The sequence below is a fragment of the Aotus nancymaae genome, unplaced genomic scaffold (assembly GCF_030222135.1).
Source record: "Aotus nancymaae isolate 86718 unplaced genomic scaffold, 86718_ANA_hifiasm-v0.15.2.pri h1tg000040l, whole genome shotgun sequence".
Taxonomy (NCBI): Eukaryota; Metazoa; Chordata; class Mammalia; order Primates; family Aotidae; genus Aotus; species Aotus nancymaae.
Genome location: NW_026988454.1, coordinates 44,617,074 through 44,644,336, shown reverse-complemented (window position 1 = coordinate 44,644,336; position 27,263 = coordinate 44,617,074). Strand labels below are relative to the sequence as shown.

At 41.1% G+C, this 27,263-nt stretch overlaps 2 protein-coding genes across 2 annotated transcripts; one reads left to right on the top strand and one right to left on the bottom strand.

The window, feature by feature from the left end:
- Positions 1-1,448: 1,448 nt before the first annotated feature.
- On the bottom strand, positions 1,449-3,661 carry LOC105715653 (eukaryotic translation initiation factor 2 subunit 3). The gene has a single exon (XM_021666836.2). It carries the CDS (start codon positions 3,196-3,198, stop codon positions 1,780-1,782), a length of 1,419 nt encoding a protein of 472 aa, XP_021522511.1. The 5' UTR covers positions 3,199-3,661; the 3' UTR covers positions 1,449-1,779.
- Positions 3,518-26,951, top strand: SMPDL3A (sphingomyelin phosphodiesterase acid like 3A). Its single transcript, XM_012450053.2, has 8 exons — positions 3,518-3,713; positions 12,198-12,411; positions 13,798-13,942; positions 18,796-18,892; positions 21,432-21,601; positions 22,686-22,866; positions 23,750-23,874; positions 26,322-26,951. The coding sequence occupies exons 1-8, from the start codon at positions 3,602-3,604 to the stop codon at positions 26,637-26,639; spliced, it is 1,362 nt and encodes a 453-aa protein (XP_012305476.2). The 5' UTR covers positions 3,518-3,601; the 3' UTR covers positions 26,640-26,951.
- The last annotated feature ends 312 nt before the right edge of the window (positions 26,952-27,263 follow it).

Below are 27,263 nucleotides of genomic sequence, written 5' to 3'. Positions count from 1 at the left end.
AAAAAACAAAAAACAAAACCTGGTATCTTTGAGCAGTGGGTCTTAAACATCACGATCACTTTAAAATAACCTGAAAGCCTTGTGAAAACAGAAACTGCTGGGCTCCAGCAGATTTCTGACTCAACAGGTCTGGGGTGGTGCCTGGGAATTTGCATTTCTAACTAAAGTTCCCAGGTCGCACTGATGTTGCCAGTCCAGAGACCACAATTCGAGATCCACTGAGACCCGCTGTGCTAACCAGAACTTTTGCTGGTTTCCTTCAAGTCATGATACTTCAGGGCTCCCTCTGCATCACCTCTACTGAGGAACTCTACCCATTAAAGCTGGGCCATGCTTAGTGAAGGTTGGTCCAAGAATATAACCAGGACTGTTGAGATTTCAGCACCTCATCCTTTTTTAGTGACTGAAATAATGAAAATTCTGATCGGACCCCTGCTTGCTGGTACATTTTAACCACTTGCTTTTTACCCAATTCTCCTTGTTTCCACAATATAATTATAAACTGCAGGTGTACTGCTTCCTTCTCAAGCACAAAGAGGTAACTTCAGGGTCACAAAAATGTGTGCGGAAGGGATGAATACCTCGAAGGGCTTTGTGACCAGCTGCTGATGCCCAGACGTCTGATTGCTCAAGTTACCTGAGACTGAAGAAACAGCCTTTTCCCCTGTATTCTTTGAAACTCTCCATCTCTCATTTCTAGCAGTATAAAAACTCCCTTTTTTTCCTTTTTTTTTTTGATGTAGAATTGTTTTGTGTTCCTCATGCTACAACACAACCTTCAAAGTCAGCCACGTATATAACATTAATATGTGTCCTCAAAACATCAACTTAGATAACCCATAGCCAGAGGTTCTAAACTGCTACAATGCAACTTCAACATTCAAAAGAGTACAATAATACGCTTCAAATCCCATCTCAATGCAAATTTAAGCAAAGCAAAGCAAACTGTATTATCAGACTACCAAAACTCAGTAAGATTCTGTAATTTAATATACCTACTTCTCAACTCTCTAAATTTCTCAGCACTGAGGAGAGTTTTTAAAGATATCAATGCCTGAATTCTACTCCAAGCCAATTAAATCAGAACAACTAAATCAGAATCTCTGTGAGGCATCTTGACTCACTTATTGCTTTCTAACACCTTTTACTTCTGGGCCTTTTCAAATGTCCAAAAATTAGTAATATTACAATCTGTGTTATGATCATAATATAACAGCTAAGAAAAAACATAAAATGAAGACTTAGAAAGATATTTGTTACTCATTTAGAATTATTTGGTATAACAGTATTTTCCAATGGAGGAAGACTATTGGATTTCAGGCATAAAACAATGCAGAAAAAAATCTCAAGACATCACATGGAAAGGAAGATAACATCTGACTCTGGTTTCCCATGTTTCAGGCCAGGAAGAGCAAGGAAGAAAAAGATTTCTCCATGGGAACAAGTACTCATGCTCTAAAGAACAGTTTTATTTCAACCCATTAATTTCCTTTTCATGCAAACTTTCAAAGATAAAGCAACATAAAATACAAGGCCAAAGAAAAGGGAGAAGGTCTTCAAGTCTGTCAAAATAGAGATTCAGTCCAACATCATGCCAATTTTTATATCAATTGTAGTCCTTAAGTTTTCATAACCAAAAAAATGAGAATAACCTTATAGCTGCTAAGGTAACAAATTGTAAATAAATTCCCCAATATTGCTTTGAAAATAAATTCCTTGGTTGTTAAGAGAAATTCCAACTTCCAACTCCATCCAAATTTATTATTTAACTGGTATTCGTCAGTCATCATCTACTGTTGGCTTGATTGTCACTCCTCTTCTTATCTGACCCCAACCAATTAAACGCCAGTGTTTTTCAACTCTTCGGCTAAGGGCAATTTTTTCTCCTACCTCTGTGCACACTGGATTGGTCAAAACGATTTTACCCAAATCGGCCTTGACAGCACTAACTCTCCCACCTGTGGACAGGGACCCTATGTTCACCATGAGCACTTCATTCTTAGACAGCTTTTGCACCTTTGCTGCCTTCTTGTCTCCTTCAGTGCGTACACCTAGAAGCCGTCTAAGCAGGAAATAGGAAATTTCCAATTCTGTGAATATCTCAGGTAAGGCTCCGACTGCACCAAGTACTTGCCCCACCATTCTGTCAGCCCGGCATAAAGTGGGGTCAATTTTTGTTCCAACTCCAATAAGACCACCCGGAGCAGCATATTGCAGATCATTATGCTCCGCAAAAAGCGATACAATTTTGGAAAAGATTGGTTTACACATGAGTTTTCCTTCACTATCCTTGGAAACAATACCAGGTCTTACTTCTATCTCCTGGCCCACCTTTAATACTCCTTTTAGGATACTGCCACCAGCTACACCCCCCTTAAGGTCATCAACTTCACAGCCAGGTTTGTTGACATCAAAAGATCTAATAACAATAAGGCGGGGCTCTGAAGTAAAGTCTCTTGGGGGTACTGGAATTTTCTTTACTATGTACTCACAAACAACTTCAATATTGTATTTCAGCTGAGCCGAAATTGGAATAATGGGAGCTCCCTCTGCTACTGTACCTTGGACAAAAGCAAGGATCTGCTCGTATTGTTCTTTAGCCTGGCTTTCTTTTACTAAATCAATTTTATTTTGTAGAATCAAAATATGCTTCAGTTTCATGATCTCTATAGCAGCTAGGTGTTCAGATGTCTGAGGCTGAGGGCAAGATTCATTACCAGCTATCAGCAGAAGAGCTGCATCCATCACTGCTGCACCGTTCAGCATAGTAGCCATCAAAATATCGTGGCCAGGACAGTCAACAAAGGAAACATGTCTGACTAATTTGAAGTTCCCTTTGGTCCCCGGAATGTCTGTAGGAAACTCATCAGGTGTACTGCTCCCACAAGATCTATAACATTCTGGCCGAGGGCAACTCGGGTCATCAAGTTTATAAATCTTAGCATTAGCATATCCAAGCTTGATTGTAATATTTCTTTCTAGTTCATTTTTGAACCTGACTGTGTGAACTCCAGAAATAGCTTTGACAACTGTGGATTTCCCATGAGCCACATGACCAATTGTACCTATATTAATTGTGGCTTGTCTGCTGATAACTTCGTGTGAAAGTGGAGTCAACTTGGTAACATCCAAGGTGGTGAGATCCTGGCGCGAAAGATGCGGCTGCCCCAGAGTCACTCCAGCTTCTCCTCCCGCCATCTTGCCAGAAGAGCTGCTTTTTCCTTTTTATAGACGGATTTGAGAGATGCCGCTCTCCCTCCTTCTGGCTTTGACCAAATCAAATAAGTCTGTCTCTATCCCCAAGCACCTATGTGTCAGTGTTTGGCATCAACTGCACCACTGATACACCAGCCTGAATTTGAGCTTCTGCCAAGAACACTCCTTCCTAGGCCAGACACTGACGCTAAGAAATAGGAGAACAGATCATCGCTATACAGCAGCTGAAGGTCAGGCGAACTGACGCGCTGCAGACTTTGCCTTTGCACGTGATCAGCTGGGCGTCTATACCCGCGGCCGTTTGCCTCCTCCTCACCGTCAGGCCTGAAGGTCCGAGTGTAGCTGCAGGACAGCCCGAGCCTCTGGGTGGGCCCCGCGGCGCTCTATGGCGCTGCTGCGCGCGCTGGTCTGCGGCTTGCTGACTGCTTGGCTCTACTGCTCCGGCCTCGGGCTGCCAGTGGCGCCGGCAGGCCGCAGGAATCCTCCTCCGGCGGTAGGTGAGTTTTCCGCTACCCTTCTCTTCCGGGCAGGGACGGAGAGCGCCAAGCGGCGGCGCCTGCGCACAGCCGGAGAAAGAGCGTGCGGGGCGGAGGCTAGAGCGAGCCCGCGTCCTGACGTGGCCGGCGTTGACTACGGCGCCCGGGAGGGCGACCCAGGGACGAGAGCGTGAGGGCGTCCAGCCGGGAGGCCGGGGCTGGGCGGGGGTAAATGCCTGCGCCGGTGGGGGCGCTCCAAGGGCGCGTCGACCGGATTCCGCCAGCCTGGCTGTTGTTTACATCTTGCATCTCAGTTGATTTGCTCCTCGGGGCAGGAAGGAAAAGCTGCGGGACTCAAGGGAAAAGGAAGCTGGGAGTGGGGTGTCCAGCACTTCTAGAGACCCCGAATCGGTCCTGAATGGAAAGGGACTGCAGTTTCCCCCTCAGCTCGGTGATGTACCTTTCAGCGTGACTTAGAGTATATTCTGTCCTGCTCGACCGAGGTCGGTGGCGTTTTCTGCCACTCTCCCAGCCAGATAGTGAAAGCACCCTCGGGGTAGACTCGCCCCTTAGTCTACCAGGGGACTTCATTTCACCCGGATGTTCACTAGGCTCCCTGCGGGCGGGACCCATTTCACTCCCAACACAAAACAGTGCCTGTCACAGTAGTGATCTCTAAGTGTGGCCCTGGACCGGCGGCAGCAGCAGCGGCACCTAAACTTTTTAGCATTGCAAATCTCCAGCCCTTCCCAGACCTACTGACTCTGAAACGCCGGCATTGGGGTTCCACAAAATGTCGTTTAACCAACCCTCTGCGTGATTCCGTTCCGCTAAGTTTGAGACTCCCTGGTCCAGAATAGATACATTTTGGTGAAAGATTGTTCAATGCCATCTGAGGCTCCAGTTTCAAAAATCAAGGTGTCCCACCTCCTCTACTCCCTTTAAAGATAATTGCACTGTTAGAGGAAAAACAAAATTAGAGAAGGGGAGTTCTGTTTTCTTTTGGGAGAGAGTTGTCCCTGAGACTGGTAGCAGCTGAAACCTCTCTCTTCCCTGCCTCTGCGCTTCCTCAGGACTTGGGAACGCTCTAGGGTAAATATCTTCTCTTTGAAGGCCAATTTCTCTCGACTTAGCTTTCTTGAGGTCTGAAGCAAAAACTGTAAAAACCGTAAATCTGGTTTCCCAACTGTGTCAAATGTCAGTCATTACAAGAAATTGCCCCAAAATGTTTATGTATAGTGGTTTCTGCTTTTATTACAGCTTAGTTTGTGTTACTTTAATTATGTGACTGGTTAGGGTATTGAAATAAAATGTCTCAGGTTGCTTGAGGCCACACAATGGCAAATTCACCTCAATGGGCACTTTCTGGGTACTATGTGAGTCTTCACTTCACACATCTGTTTTTTTTTTTTTTTTTTTTGAGAAGCTGCAAGGTTGAATCCTCTCCTACTGAAGGGAAGGAAGAGGAGTTACTGGAGGTCAAAGGTCTGACGCGTTACTGGAGTTACGGGGGTTCAAAGGTCTGAAGTGTTCACTCAGCAGTTTCACAATTCTCCTTGTTTGTAGTGTTATTAGCGTCCAATAGTACCAAAATGCATTTAATAAAGAGGATCTTCCAAACAGGCTTTGTGTGGGTGACAAGGCCGTTTTATTTCTCGCTTGGGTGCAAGTGGGCCGAATCTGAAAGGACAGGAGAAGGGGGTAATAGTGGGAATTGGCTTTATAGGTTAGGGCAATTTTTTTGGGAGGCGGGGGTGTTGCAGAGTAAGATCAATTACTGTGGTGGGGGCTAGGGGCTAGGAGTAAACCATAGCATAAGTTCAGTTACAATGGCGGGTGGGGTAAGGCGGAAGAGTAAAGATGGTGGGGTGGGGCAAGGTGTATTCACATTATCATAAGAACAGTTAAGATGGCATGATGGAGTAAGGAGTATTCACATTATCTTAAGAGCAGTTAAGATGGCAGGGTCGGATGAGAGGCTTGTCCAAGGGAAGCTCTGCTGGGCGATTAGGGATAATAGCGAAAGCAGGTTGGGGATGGGGGAGGATCAGCCGACGTAGGTAGGACTCCAGATTTTCTGGATCCAGGCTTGCACATGGAGACCTGACATAGTGTTTTGCATATTTTCCACTTGATATGATCATTCCCCTGCCCCCTCTTCTCAGCTCCGAATGCTTGGACTTCCTTCCAACATCCACTATGCCTGTCTACTGCCTGCTTGTCTTGTGTTTTTGCATTTAAATTCCCAGTCTTCGCTTTCTGCCTTGTCAGGTTTTGGTGGTCAGAGGACGAAAGTCCTAGGAAGCTTCACATATGTGCTTTTGACTACAGTTCTTTAGATTTAGTAGGCTGGGACTTGCTTGTGTATTGGTACTGTTAAAGCAAACAAAGTAAGACCTGAGAAGGACTCCTTATTTCTGTATTTGAATCCTTGTGGATGAACTGTAATGTAGCTTAATAGTCAGATGAGACTGAAAACTAAGAGTTAAATAAAGAGTATGCTCTTTAAATTAAGATAAGAGCTAAATAAGAGTATGCGCCTGTAACAATAGCTAAGTCTTGGCCAATTCCAACAGCCATACTTCAACCATTCATACTGCTGAGTGTTCAAATTAAGGCACACGAGGAGCTGAACTATGTCTGAACTGTGGTTCATTGGGTTCTTTAGGAGAAGTTATAACATTTTCTTTGTGTTAAAAAATTTTCTGGTGTAATTTTGAGAGTTTACTTGGATATGTTGAACGCACACATATTTTTGGAAATCTTTTGAAAGATGGTCTGCAGAACAAGAAAACGTGGTGTAGTAAAAAGAACTTTGGACTTTAAACTAGGGAACATGGATTGGATGCGGGCTCTGCCACAGGCCAGGCCTTAGAAACATATGTGCACACATTTTTTATTTATTTATTTATTTATTTTTTTGCACACATTTTTTATACAATTTCATTAGGGAGGGAGATGAGGCTTCCGGATGTTCATTATTCATAAGTCGCAGGTTAAGAACCTGTCAGAGCTCTGTTCTTGGCTTCTATTTAAAGACATCTTTCGGCCGGGCGCGGTGGCTCAAGCCTGTAATCCCAGCACTTTGGGAGGCCAAGGCGGGCGGATCATGAGGTCAAGAGATCGAGACCATCCTGGCTAACATGGTGAAACCCCGTCTCTACTAAAAATACAAAAATTAGCTGGGTGTGGTGGCGTACGCCTGTAGTCCCAGCTACTCGGGAGGCTGAGGCAGGAGAATTGCTTGAACCCGGGAGGCAGAGGTTGCAGTGAGCCGAGATTGTGCCACTGCACTCCAGCTTGGCGCCTGGCGACAGAGTGAGACTCTGTTTCAAAAAAAAAAAAAAAGACATCTTTCGGTGAATTTAAATTATTATCCCCTAATTTATCTGGCAATACTATGCAGTAGAAAGATCACTAGACTGGAAGTCTGGAGAGGCTGGTTCCAGTTAAGCTTTCATTACTGAGTCATCATGTGATCTTGAGGATATCCTGAAATTTGCCTTTGCCTAAATGTCATCATATAAAAATTAAAGAATGTTTGTTGAAGGGCTGAAGTGGAAATTTTGCCCAGGATTTTGTCAGCATGTTGTCAGCAACTGTCCCTATTTTTAAAACTGACCCTATTTTAAAACTGACCCTGTCTTTTCTTTCTGCTTCTGTGCCTCAATTTATTGCTTACTAACTGGAAAGCCATAAGAAGACTGCTGTGTTGTCTAAAACCTGCTGCGTTGTCTAAAGTCCTGAATTAACTTCCCCTGCCCTTTTACCTATAAAAACTGTGTACTTTTCTTAGCCGGGGTCCAGACTTTTGGGTGTGAACTCTTCTGGGCCCGCCAGTGTAATAAAGTGTGTTCCTCCAATCCCCTGAGTGCCACTTGGGTTTCTTGTCAGGAAAGATTTTCCAGAACAGGGCTACTATAGGTCATGCATATTCTAGATGCTGGAGATAAAAATTTAAGTACTAAATTACATCAGAGGGGTGTACTCTTAATGCATTTCAGGTTTGGGTTTACTGAAGCAAGTACTGAATATGTTTATAGTCTCTTTTCCCCCCATCTTCACAGGATCACAGATGTCATCATCTGTTTCTGAGTCAGAGTGTTCTTGTTGGCCGGGCTGGAGTGCAGTGGTGCAAACTCCACCTCCCAGGTTCAAGTGATTCTCTTGCCTCAGCCTCCCAAGTAACTGGGATTACAGGCATGTATTTTTAGTAGAGACGGGGTTTCTCCATGTTGGTCAGGCTGGTCTCAAACTCCCAACCTTAGGTGATCCGCCCACCTCAGCCTCCCAAAGTTCTGGGATGACACGTGTGAGCCACTGCGCTGGCCTTTTTTTTTTTTTTCCCCAGAGGCAGAGTCTCTGTCACCCAGGCTGGAGCGCAGTAGCCCAACTTGGCTCACCACAGACTCAATCTCCCTGGCTCAAACAAACCTTTCACCTCAGCCTCTAGAGTAGCTGGGACTACAGGTGCCTACCACCACTTTTGGCTATTTTTTTTTTTTTTTTTTTTGAGACAGTTTTGCTCTTGTTGCCCATGCTGGAGTGCAATGGAGCAATCTCGGCTCACTGCAACTTCCTTCTCCCAGGTTCAAGCGATTCTCCTGCCTCCGCTTCCCTAGTAGTTGGAACTACAGGTATGCGCCATCATGCCCAGCTAATTTTGTATTTTTAGTAGAGAGAGGGTTTCTCCATGTTGAGCAGGCTGGTCTTGAACTTCTGACCTTAGGCGATCTGCCTGCCTCAGCCTCCCAAAGTGCTGGGATTACAGGCATGAGCCACCACTCATGGCCAGTTTTTGTATTTTTTTGTAGAGATGGGGTTTCACCATGTTGCCCAGGCTGTTCCCAAAATCCTGAGCTCAAGCAGTCCTCCTGCTTCAGCCTCCCAAAGTGCTGAGATTGCAGGCGTGAATGCCAGGCATCATTATCTGTTTTCATGTGAGGCAAGTGAGACTGGAGATATTTGAATGTGAAAACACAGAGGAATTGTATGTGGATAAGGATAATGTGGACTCTGGAGTCAGATTTCCTGAATTTATAGTTTAGCTCTGTTGCAGATGATACATGTAACTTGGATTTAATCTCTGGGTGCTTCAGTTTCTTATCTGTAAAATGGACTATGCATAATGATCTCATACATGTGAAGCATAAAAAAATTGTACTACACATGTAATAAGTACTTGAATTTTAAGTGTTACTTGGAAGTGGGGTTTGAAGTTAAAAAAATAATAACAGTAAAACTACCATTGAACTTACTTGGTACCATACATCTTCTAAGTGCTTTACTTCTAATAAGTCACTTAACCCTTACTGTAGGCACTATTATTATTCCCATTTTACCAATGAAATAGGCCAAGATCACACAGCTAGATTAGTAGGTGGCGGAGCTTGTATTGGAAGTCAAACAGTCTGACTCTGGTCTCCACTCTTAATCACAACACCGTATTGTTTCATGTTCACTTACTACACCCTTGCATTCTCTAAGTAATACAAATACATGTTCACATTAAAAGAATCTTCTGGGGTGACTCTGAGCTATTTGCCATCTTTACTTTTTGTGCTGGATAAAGTATATCTAAGATGGAAATAAAGGTTGGGGTATTTTCTGCATTATGGAATAAAATAAAATTGCTTTTGGCAGATGTTTGCAAATAGTGACTAAGTACCGAGTAATTGATCATGAAGATGGTTTTATGTCTACTTTCTTCTGGATCTTTTGTTTACCATTTCTTACCATTACCATTTGTGAATATAATTGTGTTATAAAATTATAATGACAGGCCGGGCGCGGTGGCTTAAGCCTGTAATCCCAGCACTTTGGGAGGCCGAGGCGGGTGGATCACGAGGTCAAGAGATCGAGACCATCCTGGTCAACATGGTGAAACCCCGTCTCTACTAATAGAAAAAACTAGCTGGGCATGGTGGCGTGTGCCTGTAATCCCAGCTACTCAGGAGGCTGAGGCAGGAGAATTGCCTGAACCCAGGAGGCGGAGGTTGCAGTGAGCCGAGATTGCGCCATTGCACTCCAGCCTGGGTAACAAGAGCGAAACTCTGTCTCAAAAAAAAAAAAAAAAAAATTATAATGACAACTATGTTGGGAAGAAACAACAACCAAAAGATATCTCACCCTTTTCACCTTAACATAGCAACTGTTTTCCCCTTATTACCCCAGCTTTGGGTTGTATTTAGTTGTATCATATTGATATACTTTAAACTTTGCATCCTACCTGTTTGCTCTGCTTGTGGTGTAGTACATGCTACTTTGTCACTTCCGATGTGTTTCTGATATAAATTAGTCATAATCAGAGTAAACTTGAAAACTCAAAAGTGTGGAAAAGTATCTCTTTATTAAAACAATTTAAACATGGGCTATAAAGATCATTGAATATATATGTAAAATGATGTATAAACAAAGTTGGAGACCCTTCAGTATGGGAGTTGAGATTTATTAGCTGTGTGTACTTGAACACATTTTCTGTTGGAGCCAGCATTAGTTTTTCAATTCTAAAATGAGAACCATAATTCCCAGTTCAGAGAGTAGTTTTGAGAATCAAATGATATAGTATATTAAAATTGCTTGGCAGGGCGCGGTGGCTCAGGCCTGTAATCCTAGCACTTTGGGAAGCCGAGGTGGGTGGATCACCTGAGGTGAGGAGTTCAAGACCAGCCTGGCCATCATGGTGAAACCCCATCTTTTAAAAAATAAATAAATAAATAATAAAAAAATAAAAATAAAATTGTTTTCACCGTGCCTGGCACATAGCAAATACTTAATAAAGACAGATACCACTCTGATTATTTGTTCTAGTATTACCTTCAATAAAAGAAACTTTCTTTCGGAGGCCGGGTGCGGTGGCTCAAGCCTGTAATCCCAGCACTTTGGGAGGCCGAGGCGAGTGGATCACGAGGTCAAGAGATTGAGACTATCCTGGTCAACATGGTGAAACCCCGTCTCTACTAAAAATACAAAAAAAAATTAACTGGGCATAGTGGTGCCTTCCTGTAATCCCAGCTACTCAGGAGGCTGAGGCAGGAGAATCTCCTGAACCCAGGAGGCGGAGGTTGCGGGGAGCTGAGATCGTGCCATTGCACTCCAGCCTGGGTAACAAGAGCGAAACTCCGTCTTAAAAAAAGAAAGAAAGAAAGAAAGAAAGAAAGAAACTTTCTTTTTTTTTTACTTGAGACAGAGTTGTGCTCTTGTTGTTCAGGCTGGAGCACAGTGGCACAATCTAGGCTCGCCACAACTTCTGCCTCCCGGGTTCAAGCAATTCTCCTGCCTCAGCCTCCCATCTGGGATTATAGGCATTCACCATCATGCCCGGCTAATTTTTTGTATTTTTAGTAGAGATGGGGTTTCTCCATGTTGGTCAGGCTGGTCTCGAACTCCTGACCTCAGGTGATCTGCCCGCCTCAGCCTCCCAAAATGCTGGGATTACAGGCGTGAGCCACCACGCTGGAACTTTCTTAAGATGATTTCCAAGTAAGGATGCTATCAAATGGGTTTGGCTGCTTTCTAAAAACTCAATGGAAATATCTTCTTTAACAATTGTTTCCCTTAATATTATTAACATTTTATACGAATATGTGATAGAAGATGTACCTCTATTAAATAACTTTTAAGAACCTTTGAGAATTCCCATTTTTGGCTTAAAGCTTGTATTAAAGGTTTATGTTCTTTAATGTTGAGAGAAAAGGTTTATAAGAAAGTAAGAGTGATATATAGTACCTGGTTCTGCAGTCTGCTTACTCACTGTGTAATCCTAACAAATGACATCATATTTCTATGTCAATTTTTCTACAAGAAGAATGTAAATAATTTGTAAAATCTTAATTCTTATAGGAGACATGCTATTAAGACACAAGATGATATCATCATTGATCTCCCTAAAGGATATTTTCATTTATTATGGAAACTTATCTTTGCTAAATAGTCTTTGTTAGGTTATCATGCTAATATGAATACCGAGCTCATCAGTTGTTTTTTTGAGATGAAGTCTTGCTCTGTTGCCCAGGCTGCAGTGCAGTGGCATGATCTCAGCTCACCTCAACCTCCGTCTCCTGGGTTCAAGCAATTCTCCTGCCTCAGCCTCCTGAGTAGCTGGATTACAGGCGTGCGCCACTACACTCAGCTAATTTTTTATATTTTTGGTAGAGATGGGGTTTCACCATGTTGGCCAGGCTGGTCACAAACTCCTGACCTCAAATGATCCACCTGCCTCAGCCTTCTAAAGTGCTGGGATTACAGGCATGAGCCACTGGGCGCAGCCTGAGCTCATCAGTTCTGACATGCTTAAGTGGTAAATTGTTCCTACAGTTCTTTGAAGCTTATCTTCTCACAGAGAAGGATTGTATTTAACTTCAAGGCATATGAACATTTAAATTACCAAGGCTTTCCTTTATCACAGGGAGGAGCAACCGTTTCTATTCTTACTATAGATCTTTGTATGAGAATTCCAAAAGAGAAAAAGTAGATTTATTTGCGTTTTTTTTTAATAATCAACAGGACAGTTTTGGCATGTGACTGACTTACACTTAGACCCTACTTACCACATCACAGATGACCACACAAAAGTGTGCGCTTCATCTAAAGGTGCAAATGCCTCCAACCCTGGCCCTTTTGGAGATGTTCTGTGTGATTCTCCATATCAACTTATTTTGTCAGCATTTGATTTTATTAAAACTTCTGGACAAGAAGTATCTTTCATGATATGGACAGGGTAAGTGATTATATAAGTACCATTAATTACTCAATATTTATTTACAATGTCCTAAGCTTCCTAAGAGTGCTGAATTCATAAGAAGATTAATTGCGTTTTAAGAGTTGAGTTAAAAAACACTGGGTCAAACTAATCAACATTATTAGAGGTAATAACAATTCTAGAAGTGTTTCTTTTTTTAATACAGACTTTAGAAATATGTCAGTGTTAACTAAGAGATGAATCCATAAACAGCACACTTACATCAATGTCTTGAGGCGTTGATTAATGTGATATTATGTCTTCATTAAATTATCAAAGAAGAAATGCAATAATGGAAGTTTACGTGCCATGACAATTTTGTAAAGCATCATCTTCTGGCAGTATAACTAACTATAGTTTCCTTCATCATAATAGAGTGAAGAGGCTTGTATTTCTTTACTTCGAATAATGACTGTCTAATACTTTTTTTTTTTTTTTTTTTTTTTTTTTTTGAGACGGAGTTTCGCTCTTGGTACCCAGGCTGGAGTGCAATGGCGCGATCTCGGCTCACCCCAACCTCCGCCTCCTGGGGTCAGGCAATTCTCCTGCTTCAGCCTCCTGAGTAGCTGGGATTACAGGCACGCACCACCATGCCCAGCTAAGTTTTTGTATTTTTAGTGGAGACGGGGTTTCACCTTGTTGACCAGGATGGTCTCGATCTCTTGACCTCGTGATCCACCTGCCTCGGCCTCCCAAAGTGCTGGAATTACAGGCGTGAGCCACCACGCCCGGCCTACGTTTTTTTTTTAAGATGGGGTATCACCATGATAGCCAGGCTGGTCTTGAACTCCTGATCTCAGGTGATCCAACCACCTCGGCCTCCCGAAGTGCTAGGATTACGGGCGTGAGCCACTGCGCCCGGCGACCATGTCTAATACTTATAGAATATTTACTTTGGGCTTGGTACTGTTTTAATTAATTTATATATTGTAATATTTAATTTTTATAATGGGTATTATTATTATTCCCATGTTACAGATGAGGAAATGAAGGCACTGAACATTTAAGTAACTTATCCGAGTATACACAGCTAGTAATTGGCAAAACTGGATTTCAAACAGGCATTTTGGCTGTGGTTCAGTTGGAATCTGCTTTTAATTATTGCAGTTTTTAGCCTCTTATAAATCTTCAGTTAGGTAGTGAAATAGGCTGAGATTTCCAGCTTTTTTTTTGTATTATATTTTTGTTAATACACATTTTTCTTTTACAGGATTCTCTGTAGGGTAGAAGTAAGGGGAAGAGCAGTTGGCTGTAATTTGCTGTTTTAAAATGGAAGTCTGCAATGATAGGTATAGCGAGGCATCATACGTAAGTCTAGCAACTATGAAACTGATTTTGTTCTTTACAATTCTGTCTCTTTTTCAGGGATAGCCCACCTCATGTGCCTGTAGCTGAACTCTCAACAGACACTGTTATAAATGTGATCACTAATATGACAACCACCATCCAGAGTCTCTTTACAAATCTCCAGGTTTTCCCTGCACTGGGTAATCATGACTATTGGCCACAGGTAAATTTGATGTCAACTTTCAGAAGTGCTTAAATAATTTTTCCTATTAGTAGTGTCTAAATTGTGACAATAACTAGCCAGTGATAGGCATGGGGATGGGTCTCATAGAGGGAGAATATGGTCTTAATCCTAACCATCAAGAAAGGCAAAGACAAGTGTTTTGGTGACTATAAAAGGATTCTTTTAATTCATAAGAAGTTATATCAATAGTGAGTTTTCAGAAGCAAATTATCCAGTTTGTACACCGTTAATTTCTGTTTTCCTTCATAATCTTCTTCAATTTCTCTTTTCTTTTGAATAACATTCTTGTTCATTTGCATGTCCATGACGAGATTAGCAATTAAGGTTAATATTGGTAAATATTTACTTTTTCCAGAATTCTTATTAGGCCTACAAAGATGTGCATACCCTGATCTAAGCTAGATTGTAAATAAAAACAAAAACATTGCAAATTACCATAAGAAGTGAATGAAGAGACCCCCAAACAGGCTTTGTGTGAGCAACATGGCTGTTTATTCACCTGGGTGCAGGTGGGCTAAGGCCAAAAAAGGGCATTAGTGAAGGGCGGTGGAATAGAAGTTAGTTTTATAGGTTTGAGGTGGGCAGTGGAAAGTTACAGAGTAACATCAGTTACAGTGGTGGGGGTAGGGGCAAGGAGTATACATTACCATAAGTTCAGTTACAATGGCGGGTGGGGTAAGGCGTAAGAGTAGTTAAGATGGCAGGGTGGGTGAGGAGTATTCACATTATTATAAGTTAAGATGGCAGGGTGGGTTGATGTCCAGGGGGAAGCTCCACTGGGCAATCCGGGATAGTGGCGAACGCCAGGCGGGGGATGGGGGGTAATCAGCCAAGGCAGGCAGGACTTTAGACTTTCTGGGTCTGGGCTTACACATGGAGTTCTAACAAGAAGCAAAGAGGAAGGAGGTCCATGTTCAAGTCCATTTTATCTAATTAAGACATGATTCAAGGCAGAGACCGTGTTCTGAGTGTTTAATGCCTGAGATAATCCTGGCTCCAACGGGTTTTTATTTGAGAAGCTACCTGTGCATAACAGCCAGATTCTAGTCCTGGTTACAGCATCCTATTGTAGTAGTATAAAATCTCAGATTCGTACCCAGAGATTGTCGTTTAGTCCAGGGCTTCACAACTGTCTCCTGTGGTACAAATTCAGCCTGTTGCTTGTTTTTGTAAATAAAGTTTTATTGGAACACAGCTATGTTTCCATTCATTCTACATTGCCTATGGTTGTTTCATGTTTCAGAATAGAGCAGTTGAAATGGATATAAAAAGTTTGCTGACCCCTGGTGTAGACCAACCCTTTATGTTATAGATGAGAAAACAAAGGCTCGGTAATGTGAAGTGCTTGTCCAAGTGCTCAAAATCCCTTGGGAGCAGAGTCCCTACTCCAGATCTTTTCACCTCAGATCTGTGTTCACTTAAACTAACATCATTTTTGCACATCCTTTTTCTTGCTTGACTGACATACTCAGTGTTTCCCAAACATATCTACTTTCATGCCTCTCTGCGTCCGCATTTTTCTCTTTGCTCAGAATATCTTCCCTCTCATGTCAAATAATTGCTGAGTGAGGGGCTTGATTACTTTTTTAATCTAACCTCAATAGAGTAATTTTGAAAAGCTGTATTCTAGAACAAGCTTAAGTTTCAAGTGACTTCTTGGCCCTGGCCTGCTATCTTGAGATGAGTAAATATATGAGTCTTTTTGAGTCAGTCTGTCAACCAGTGGTCAGCCTTTGTTCCCATTGAGATGTTAGACCACACCGTGAAGAGACTTGGGGATAAATGAACTCCAGCAGCCAAAGGTCACACACATTGTCTTTATGTGCCTTAGGTGGCAGGAAGAATGGAATATTGGAAAACACAGGGTTAGAGTCATAGTCACTAGAAGGTAAATCTTTAACCATCCCTGCTTTTAATAGCTTGGCCAACTTGTGTGATTCATTTACTATCCCTAATACAGAGATCACTCATTTGTAAATAGAAGCCATAATACCTACCTTGCAAAGCTTTTGTGAGCATTGGTGATATGAAAAGGGCGTAGCTTACTACCTGGCACACTATAAACCCTCAGTAAGTGGGGTGTAGTGATTGTCCCATTAAGTAGTGACACAGGATGCATATTTGTAACTCCTTTGAGAATTTGTTTCATTTTATTTTTATCTCTGTCCTCTTTTTGTCAAGTCAAATCTTACAGTTCAAAGAGAGAAGTGCTACCTAAATTCTATAACATATCCTATTGTATTAATATATACAGCTAGGGTAAATTGGGCAGCCTGCATACCTTTAACAGTTAATTTTTTTTTCTCTTTCTAGCTTATGATCTTATATCTAGAAATGTTCTGTTATTCCACTACCATCTTTCCACCTCACAGTTTTGGAAATCTCAAATGTAGCAGGAAAGTTCCACAACAAATTTTCCTAGAGGCTGATATCTGAGATCTAACTCTGGAAAATGTTAGAAATGAATTTCCTAAGTGCTGTTTCTCCACTAAAATCCCATATTCATACAGTATAGCTACATAAATATACATTCTGCATAAATATACATAGCTATATAAATATACAGTCACACAGGTGACCCTGATCTCTGACATAAACTGAAAATACATGTTTAGTCCAATTAAAACAAGCCATTTGGTTATTACTTGCCCTGGATGTATCTATATTTCCATCATGTATTAGGCACATATATCAAGAACTACTATGACTTGGGTATCTAACTTTTGATAAACTCCTCTCAGAAATAGTTCTATTTTACCAGTATAAAGAAGAAAATAAACAGTGTGAAACAGGGGCATCAGTCATTAAACCTAATTTTTTATAACAAAATTAAAAAGTTATCCAATTCATGCCAGGTGCGGTGGCTCACACCTGTAATCCCAGCACTTTGTGGGGGCCAAGGCAGGCAGATCACCGGTCAGGAGATCAAGACCATCCTGGCTAACATGGTGATATAAAAAATTAGCTGGGTGTGGTGGCACACGCCTGTAGTCCTAGCTCTTCAGGAGGCTGAGGCAGGAGAATCACCTGAACCCAGGAGGCAGAGGCTGCAGTCAGCCAAGATCATGCCACTTCATTCCAGCCTGGGTGAGACTGAGACACCGTCTCAAAAAAAAAAAAGGTATCCAATTCACAAATGATTTCTGGGTCTTTCTTTCTTTCTCTGCCTTCCTTCCTTCCTTTCCCTCCCTCCCTCCCTCCCTCCCTCCCTCCCTCCCTTCCTTCCTTCCTTCCTTCCTTCTCTCTCTTTCTTTCATACAGGGCCTTTATCTGTCACCCAGGCTGGAGTGCAGTGCAGTGGCACAATCATAGATAAATGCAGCCTCAAACTCTGGAGCTCAAGCTATCCTCCTGCCTCAGCCTCTCAAAGTGCTGGAATTATAGGCATGAGTCACCATGCCCTGCTTCAGTATTTACTTTCTTAAAGTTTTGTTTATTTGTTTTCCCCCAAATGAGGGTCCCCATTTACTTCTACACTAGAGCTTATGACCCCCTGAAGACACTTTATGATAATAAAAATATTTTATACTTACATTATTTTAAAAATCAAAATATTTTGATATAATTTATGCTGCCATAAAAAGACTTCTCTAAATCAGAAGTGTGTGGTTGTAAATCTTTATTCAAAGAGTTAAGAAGCTCATAATAGTTCAGAAGACTTTATTAAATTCTAAAACATGATGTTTTCCTGTTCCCTTGGCATGCTGCATCAGGCAGTGCACATTCAGGCTCGAACCTGCCTTTGGTGTCTCTTTAATGAGCACACTCCCATATCCATCCTACATCCTAGCCATGCTAAAACATGAGCTTTGTGTGTGGCACATACCTATGTGACTGTGCCTATGGCTGTACCTATGCCTGTGTTTGTATCTGGACCATTGCATTTGCTTTGATGCCGTTTTGTTAAAGGCCTGGCTCAACTGCTGTCTTCACTCTCTATCCTAATTCCCTGGGCTACACTTTTTTTTTCTTTTCTTTTTTTTTATTTGAGATGGAGTTTCGCTCTTGTTACCCAGGCTGGAGTGCAATAGTGTGATCTCGGCTCACCGCAACCTCCACCTCCTGGGTTCAAGCGATTCTCCTGTCTCAGCCTCCTGAGTAGCTGGGATTACAGGCGCATGCCACCTTGCCCAGCTAATTTTTTGTATTTTTAGTAGAGACGGGGTTTCACCATGTTGACCAGGATGGTCAAGATCTCTTGACCTCGCGATTCACCCGCCTCGGCCTCCCAAAGTGCTGGGATTACAGGCATGAGCCACCATGCCCAGACGTTTTTTCTTTTTTTTTTTTTTTAGAGACAAAGCCTCACTCAGTCACCCAAGCTAAAGTGCAGGGGCGCGATCTTGGCTCACTGCAACCTTCCCCTCCTGGGTTCCAGTGATTCTCCTGCCTCAGCCTCCTGAGTAGCTGTGATTATAGGTGCTCACCACCTCAGCTAATTTTTGTATTTGTAGTAGAAACGGGGTTTCACCATGTTGACCAGGCTCTTCTTGAACTTCTGACCTCAAATGATCCACCCGTCTTGGCCTCCCAAAGTGCTGGGATCATAGGCGTGCGCCACTGCGCCCGGCCCTGGGCTACACTTGATTGTTCTTGCTTCCAGGCTCCCAGGACCTCTGTGGTAATGCCCAGCACATTGTCTTATAGTTAATTGGTTACCTTTTGTCCCCCAGTCTCCAACTAAGTTATATTCCTTGAAGATGAAGTCTATCTAATATTCATCCTTGCATCTCTAGATGCCTAACATAGTAATCAGTGCTCAAGTAATGTTTACATTAATTCAGCCGTATATCTTTAAAGTTTCAATGGTGGATTATATTGTTTGTGGCCAGGATCAACTGCCTGTAGTCACCAGTAAAGTGTACAATGCAGTGGCAAACCTCTGGAAACCATGGCTAGATGAAGAAGCTATTAGTACTTTAAGGAGAGGTAAGTGAAAGACTTACTTATTCCTATTTTGCCTCAATTTTTATTCATGTTGTTTAGACTTAATTTTTTTTTTTTTTTTTTGACAGTCTTGCTCTGTCACCAGGAGCCAGGCTGGAGTGCAGTGGTGCAATCTTGACTCACTGCAATCTCTGCCTCCTGGGTTCAAGCAATTCTCCTGCCTTAGCCTCCCGTGTAGCTGGGACTACAGGCACACGCTGCCACACCCGGCTAATTTTTGTATTTTTCAGTAGAGACGGGGTTTCACCATGTTGGCCAGGATGGTCTCGATCTCTTGACCTCGTGATCTACCCGCCTCGGCCTCCCAAAGTGCTGAGATTACAGGCGTGAGCCACCGCACCCAGCTAGACTTAAATTTTTAATGTTTGCTTGAGTGTGCCAATTCTGGAGTGCCTCTGCCCTATTACTACAGTGAGTAGTAATGCTACCTGTGACACACGTCATGAACCTGTTTATCTTGCGGGGCACTCTTCCTGTTCTTCTTCCACTCTTTTGTTCTTCTACTCTTAATTAGGTAGGTATGTTCCCCATGGAGCAAAAGCTGAACTTTTGATTTGAATGTAAATAAAAGTGTACGTTTCTCATTGGAAAATTGATTGAGAAGAGAGAATGGACACCAACTTTTAACCAAGCAGCATAATTTTATAAAACAAACAGCTGGTAAAGTGAGGATAACTAAGCTTTTAACATGGACTTTGAGGTGCTTGGGAAAGTAATGCATAATTAGTGCATAGTAAGGCTTCCCTGGGTAATGTCTAAAGGCCCTCTGCTCCTGTGGCTTTTGACACATTATGTAAATCCCTGACATTTTGTGAGCTTAGCTGAGGTGCCCAGCTGTTAAACTAAGACTTTGGTGTTTTTAGAATGTTGAGACGAATATTAAGTTAATGGCTAGATTTCTGTCAGTTAAAAGGCTTTCTTTCAGTATTGTTATTAACCCTTTGGCTTTTGCCACTGTTTTGTTACTGTTTTTGCTAGTATGCAGCAAATCACAGTATATATGAATTCGAGACATGATATCTTAGAATTAGACTATGGTTCTGATTAATCTAGGGAACTGTATCTAGTCTTTTTTTTTTTTGAGACAGAGTTTCACTCTTGTTGCCCAGGCTAGAGTGCAAATGGTATGGTCTGAGCTCACCACAACCTCCGCCTCCTAGGTTCAAGCGATTCTCCTGGCTCAGCCTCCTAAATAGCTGGGATTATAGGCACCTGCCACCACACCCAGCTAATTTTGTATTTTTAGTAGAGACAGGGTTTCACCATATTGGTCAGGCTGGTCTCTAACTCCTGACCTCAGGAGATCTGCCCCCCGTTGGCCTCCCAAAGTGCTGGGATTACAGGCATGAGCCACCATGACCAGCCTATGTCTAGTCTTAGGCTTCACATCCTACAAGACACATGGAGAGCTTGTGTAGGTTGAAGTGAAGGGAGAGCCACAAAGAATGATCAAGATTCCTAAAGAAATGCTCTGCATTCTAAGGAGACTCAGCATAAAGCAGGGGAGGCAGAAAACAGCTGAGAAGTAGAATCCAGGCCCTAAGAAAAAGCTATATGAGTTTATAATGATACCCATTCCCATGATAGCCCTCAAAGCTCCAGTTAAACACTGGAATATAATACTAAGTTAAAAGTCATAAAAGGAATCCTGAGAAAGTCTTAGAGGCGAAAGTGATTTGGAGCAGAGATGCTCTGCATGAAGGGCCTGAAATCCCAGGGCCCCTAGTGAGACTTTTTGTCATTTTCTACTACTAGGACAGGAAGGGAAGTGTCTCAAAAATAATTTCCGACAAATTGAAGCCTAACTGCCCTGCTACTACCATAGTAAAAATAATGTGTTATGACTGCAAGAAAAAACAGAGAAAATTAAAGAGGCAGTGATCCATCATGACTGAAAGCTAGAGAAAGCTATGAATAGTGAGTGGGCTCAGGGCAAAGAAAGCTGGGCCAGATCTGAGTGCCCAGTTCTGCAAGTGCCATTGCAGCAGACCCTTGGGTGTCCCATCACCACTGGTTCAGAGGCGTGGGTGGAATGTTGCCTTTAAACCTCTTTTCCTCTGAGATTGTAGCAGCTGTGATTTGTCTGACCCATTTTTTTTCGCAGTAATCTCTAGCAAGATCCATGTGTGTTACTATTCTTTGGATTTTATATTTCACAGTGTCCCTCAGCTTAAGCCTCTAATCATAAAAATAGAAGTTGATGTGTGAATCTTTCTTCCATAAGATTCAATCTTGTTGCTTACTGCTCAAACACTTATTTATCTTTTCATCTGAATATTGGATACAACCATTATTTCAGTATGTTGGAAGTACCAACATGGGACCTAGCACTATAGCAGATTTTCACTAAATGCTTGTTAAATCTTCTTCTTATCTAATGACAGCCTATCTATGTGCCAACTAAACAATGAGAAATAAGTACCAGCCTCCTGACTGGATTGTAAACCCCAGGAATTTGCTTTTACAATTCCTGTGTATATGTGTGTGTTTTCCTAAATGTGTTTTAAAATTGTTTTTATAGGTGGTTTTTATTCACAGAAAGTTACAACTAATCCAAAGCTTAGGATCATCAGTCTAAACACAAACTTGTACTACGGCCCCAATATCAAGACCCTGAACAAGACTGACCCAGCCAACCAATTTGAATGGCTAGAAAGTACACTGAACAGCTCTCAGCAGAATAAGGAGAAGGTAGATCCCATAGACCAAAACCATCTGGGAATAAGCAGAAGGCTAAATTTGTATGTTTATTAAACTTGGGGTGGAGTTCGGTATCAATAAAATTTGAAGTTTTTTTTTTTTTGCATAAACACCATACAACTCATGGTTGTTTTCTTGTGTGTGTTTTTTTTTTTTTTTTTGAGACAGAGTCTTGCTCTGTCACTTAGGCTGGAGTGCAATGGCAACCATCTTGGCTTACTGCATCCTCTACCTCCCAGGTTCAAGCGATTCTCCTGCCTCAGCCTCCTGAAATAGCTGGGATTACAGGCGCCCACCACCATGTCTGTCTAATTTTTGTAGTTTTAGTAAGATGGGGTTTCACCATGTTGGCTAGGCTAGTCTTGAACTCCTGACCTCAGGTGATCCACCAGCCTCACCCTCCCAAAGTGCTGGGTTGAGAGGTGTGAGCCACCAAGGCCAGCCAAGTCATTTTAGTTTTTTTTTTTTTTTTTTTTCAGACACAGGAGTCTCACTCTGTTGCCTAGGCTAGAGTGCAGTGGCACGATCATGACTCACTGAAGCTTCAACCTCCTGGGCTTAAGTGATTCTCCCACCTCAGCCTCCTGAGTAGAGGGGACTACAGACAGGCATGCGCCACCACATCTGGCTAATTTTTTTTCTATTATTTTTTATAGAGACACGATTTCACCATGTTGCCCAGGCTGGTCTCAAACTCTGGGGGGGCTCAAGCAACCCACCTGCTTTGGCCTCCCAAAGTGCTGTAATTACAGGCCTGAGCCACCTTGCGTGGCCAGTTTTATTTTGTTTTGCTTTTACTACTTTTAGGATTAGTGGACATTTATTGGTATAAAATGAGGCCAAATCAAAAAATTGTGACTGAAGTCATGGGTCGTTATATCATCAACACTGTGCAAATATAGTGACCTTAATAGTTTTATAATTTCATCTCTTTTTGTTATAAGTAGAAGAGATGGTAGATTTGTTTTCTAAATTATAATTAATATACTTCCAATCTTGGGTATCTAAATATCATTTAGTTATGATAAATGTGCAGAAAGTTTCTCATGAGTCCTCCTTGTGCTTCTTTTTCCAGGTGTACATCATAGCACATGTTCCTGTGGGGTACCTGCCGTATTCAAAGAGCATCACGGCAATGAGAGAATACTATAATGAGAAATTGATAGATATTTTTCGAAAATACAGTGATGTCATTGCAGGGCAATTTTATGGACACACTCACAGAGACAGCATTATGGTTCTTTCAGATAAAAAAGGTAATGTAATGCTGTGTTTGCATTTCCCCAGTCCAAGAATCTAGAGCAAAGCAGTGAATATTCAGTAAATTTGCTGATTTAGTAAATTAAACATTTTATTCAAAAATCTGCCAACACTAGCCTTTTCTGAATTATCCTCAATGGTTGTATGATGAGTGTCCAAATCATAATATTAGGCCTGCAGCTGGATTTCTTCAACATGAGCTCCTATTAGCTCCACAGGGCCGGTGTTATTTATTTACCATCAATACAAAAGCCTCAGAAACCCTCAGCTCACTCAAATTTTCTTTTAAATCTTCGTGTTTAAAGAAACAACATTCTTCTTTTAATTGCTATACTCAAGTTTCTTTTGACGTTACTTGTTTAATTTCTCAGAATTTAGAAAGCAAAGCAAAGTTTACACAACGGCTTAAAATAAAATATATTAAGTTCTTACTTGTAAGTTCTTATTGATACATATATAAGCAGAGAGAATGATACAAACAAGCCCCTGTGTACTCATCACTCATATTCAACAGCTATTAAAATTTGTCCACATTTGCTTTGCCTATTCCTTTTATATTCTTTTAATTTTTTTGCTGAAGTATTTGAAAGTGAATCTTAAACACTGGATCTATTTCAGTACTTTCTGTATCTATTGCTAAAATATGTGGATAATTTACATAACCACAATAACATTAACTTACTTAACAAAATCGACAATATTATCCAGTATTAATAACAAAAATACCCCTATTTTCTCAAAATTGTCTCTTTATAGTTGTTTCAAGTCAGTATCCATCAACGATCACGTATCACTTGGCTGTGGAGCCTGTTTATATTTTTAATATAGTTAAACTCTATTATTTAAGAACGTATGTTTATGTGTGTGTGTTTTGTTCAGGAAGTCCAGTAAATTCTTTGTTTGTGGCTCCTGCTGTTACACCAGTGAAGAGTGTTTTAGAAAAACAGACCAACAATCCTGGTATCAGACTATTTCAGTATGATCCTCGTGACTATAAATTATTGGTAAGTTGGCAGATTTCAGAGCTGACCCCATATTTATGCATATCTTTGCAGTTTTCATCAGTTTAGTTGAATTTTTCTCAGGACAGCTATGTGAGATGTATTTTATGTCAAAATCTTCTGGCATCCTTCTTCTTTTTTATACTTGCAATGTTATCAAGACTTACTAAGTGTGAGCTGGTGACGTTAGTCTTTGGAAGGCTGTTTCTGTTCTTCTAAGGATTTCACATTTATTTAGGTGAAGCTTTCATTGGGTAGTGCCATGTTTGTGGACTTGCGTACATACTGAAACATTTCATTAAGCCATGTTCATTCTTCTTCTCCAGAATATAAGTAAGTATCAAGAAGAGTATAGGCTCTGGATCCATTTCCTCTCGTGAGGCATATTTTCAAGCTTCTCTGTGTCCCAGTCTATTTCTCCACGGAATGGGAATTAAAGTATTATTTAATTCACTGAGTTGCTATGAGGATTCCATGAACAAATCTGTGTAAACCACTTAGAAAAATGCTTGGCTTATACTAAATGCTTAATAAATGTTAACAAACAAGATTTTATTTTCTTTTTTTTAGAGACAAGGTCTTGTTCTGTTACCCAGGCTAGAGTGTAGTGGGGCAATCATAGCTTACAGCAGCCTCAAACTCGTGGGCTCAAGTGATCCTCCCACCTCAGCTTCCCACATAGGCGGGACAATGGGCATGCATGACCACGCCCACCTAATAGAGATGGGGGCTTCCCTGTGTTGCCCAGGCTGGTCTCGAACTCTTGACCTTAAGTGATCCTCCCACATTGGCCTTCCAAATTGCTGATATTACAGATGTGAGCCACTGGGTCCACCCAAAACATTTTTTAAAGGAAAAAAAACTGAGTTGGATATTGACCTTTGGGACAAAAGATCTTTGGAGCAGCTTGATGGCTGCTTGCTTTAGAACAATTTAGCACAATAGGCTGGTCAACTTCCCCTATCTACAATATAATTAGAAAACAATTCACTTCAATTAAAGCCATTGTTGGTATAATTACTATGTTTTTTCTAGATGAATTTAAATAGAAGATGGTTCTGTTATTCCCCAGAATAACAGAGGGAGGAGGTAGGATGGCAGAAATCTGGTTTGATTCATAAATATTTGATTCAATGGGGAAATGAAACAATTGCCTGATAAATTAGTCCAAAAGAATTTTTTCTACAACTTTTAGCTGCCTAATTTTGGATCTGAACCTCAGATATATACATCTACATACACGTATATATCCATCTATATGTGTGTGTATGTATCTATATAGATACCATCTGAGGTTCAGACCCCGATGTATGTACATATGTACCAATGTAGGAAGATTTTCCTGATATAGCACTAAATAATTTCTTTTTTTCTTTTTTTTTTAATTTTTTTTTTAAAGATGGGGTTTCACCATATTGGTCAGGCTGGTCTTGAACTCCTGACCTAAGGTGATCCACCCACCTCAGCCTCCCAAAGTGCTAGGATTACAGGCATGAGCCACTGCGCCCGGCAGCACTAAATAATTTCTAAAAAACATAAATATCTTACATAATTTCTAAATAATTTCTTGAAACATAACAATGTGTATAGTAAGACTCCATATTTTGAAAAAGCCAAAAATGTAAATAAGTATGCATATTCCAAATATTTATCTTCGTTTTGATGTAAAGCCTAGAACACCACACATTCACTGGAGTACTGGCAAATGTTTAACAACTGCTTCACTGAGGAGAAAAGTGCCTTAATTTGTAGTGTTTGTCAATGTCCATGACAGAAATACTCACATCATGAACAATTTCAAGCTACCAAAGTGCCACAAATTGACTAGCAACATTCCTAAAAATTTGACAATAGGCTTTTGTGACCTGGTACAAGCTACCTCTAGCACACTACTGATACACACAACTATTAGTGATGGTTACCTCTGAGGTGTGTGAATTGAAGGTTTTTATTTTGTACCTCTCTCTGTATAGTTTGGATTATGTGCTGTTACGTTCTTTCATTCTTTTCAAAATTGAAAACGTGGTAAAAGTTTTTTATTGAGCCTCTTTTTCTTTCTTTCTTTTTTCCCTCTTTTTTTCAGACACAGTCTTGCTCTGTTGTCCAGGCTGGGGTTCAGTGGCTCAATCTTGGCTCCCTGCAACCTCTGCCTTCTGAGTTCCAGTGATTCTTCTACCCCAGCCTCCCAAGTAGCTGGGATTACAGGCGCTCGCCACCACACCCAGCTAATTTTTTTTTTGGTATTTTTAATAGAAACAGGGTTTCGCCATGTTGTTCAGGGTGGTCTTGAACTCTTGACCTCAGGTAATCTACCTGTCTCAGCCTCCCAAAGTGCTGGGTTTACAGCCCAGCCTAAAATGTCACATAAATTGTAACATGAACGCTTCCTGTTGTATAGTGCCTTATGTGCCAAAAAATAAACCAGGCTTCGTTACTGTTCTTAACTGTAGGATATGTTGCAGTATTACTTGAACCTGACAGAGGCGAATCTAAAGGGAGAGTCCATCTGGAAGCTGGAGTATATCCTAACTCAGGCCTATGACATTGAAGATTTGCAGCCAGAAAGTTTATACGGATTAGCTAAACAATTTGCAATCCTAGACAGTAAGCAGTTTATAAAATACTACAATTACTTCTTTGTGAGTTATGACAGCAGTGTAATATGTGATAAGACATGTAAGGTCTTTCAGATTTGTGCAATTATGAATCTTGATAATATTTCCTATGTAGATTGCCTCAAACAATTTTTCATAAAGCACAATTACTAGTATTTTATAGTTTTTGTTAGAAAATGTAACATTGCTCTGATTCTGAGATCAATTTGTGGAACTTTTATGTAAATCATTGTTAATTACTGAATGGACAAGTAGACTTCCTCTCTTTGCTTTCTTTTTTTTTTTTATGCCCAAATGTAGATGTCTTTATCATTCTGAATTTTATTATGTATTTAAACTGCTCATTAATAGAATGAAGAATATAAATTGGATATAAATATTCAGTTTGTATAATTATATCTAATTTGTACCCTTGTTAAAATTGTCATTTATACAATAAAGCAAATGATTTATCTTTAAATATGATGATGTTTTCTTAACATGATAAATTTTTTTTCTAATACTTCAAGTTCTGAGGTACATGTGTAGATCTTGCAGGATTGTTATATAGGTATACACATGCCATGGTGGTTTGCTGCCTCCATCGCCCCGTCACCTACATTAGATATTTCTCCTAATTCTTCTGGGCTCATGGTCGGCCGGCACGTCTGCCGGGGACTCTTGGCCAGCAAGAGGGTTCCAACCTGAATAGGGGAGTGCGCTGGAAGAAAAGAGAGAAAGCATAGAGAGGTCCAGAGGGTCAAGTAAGCTTTTGCTTAAGTGACAAATTTATTTTTG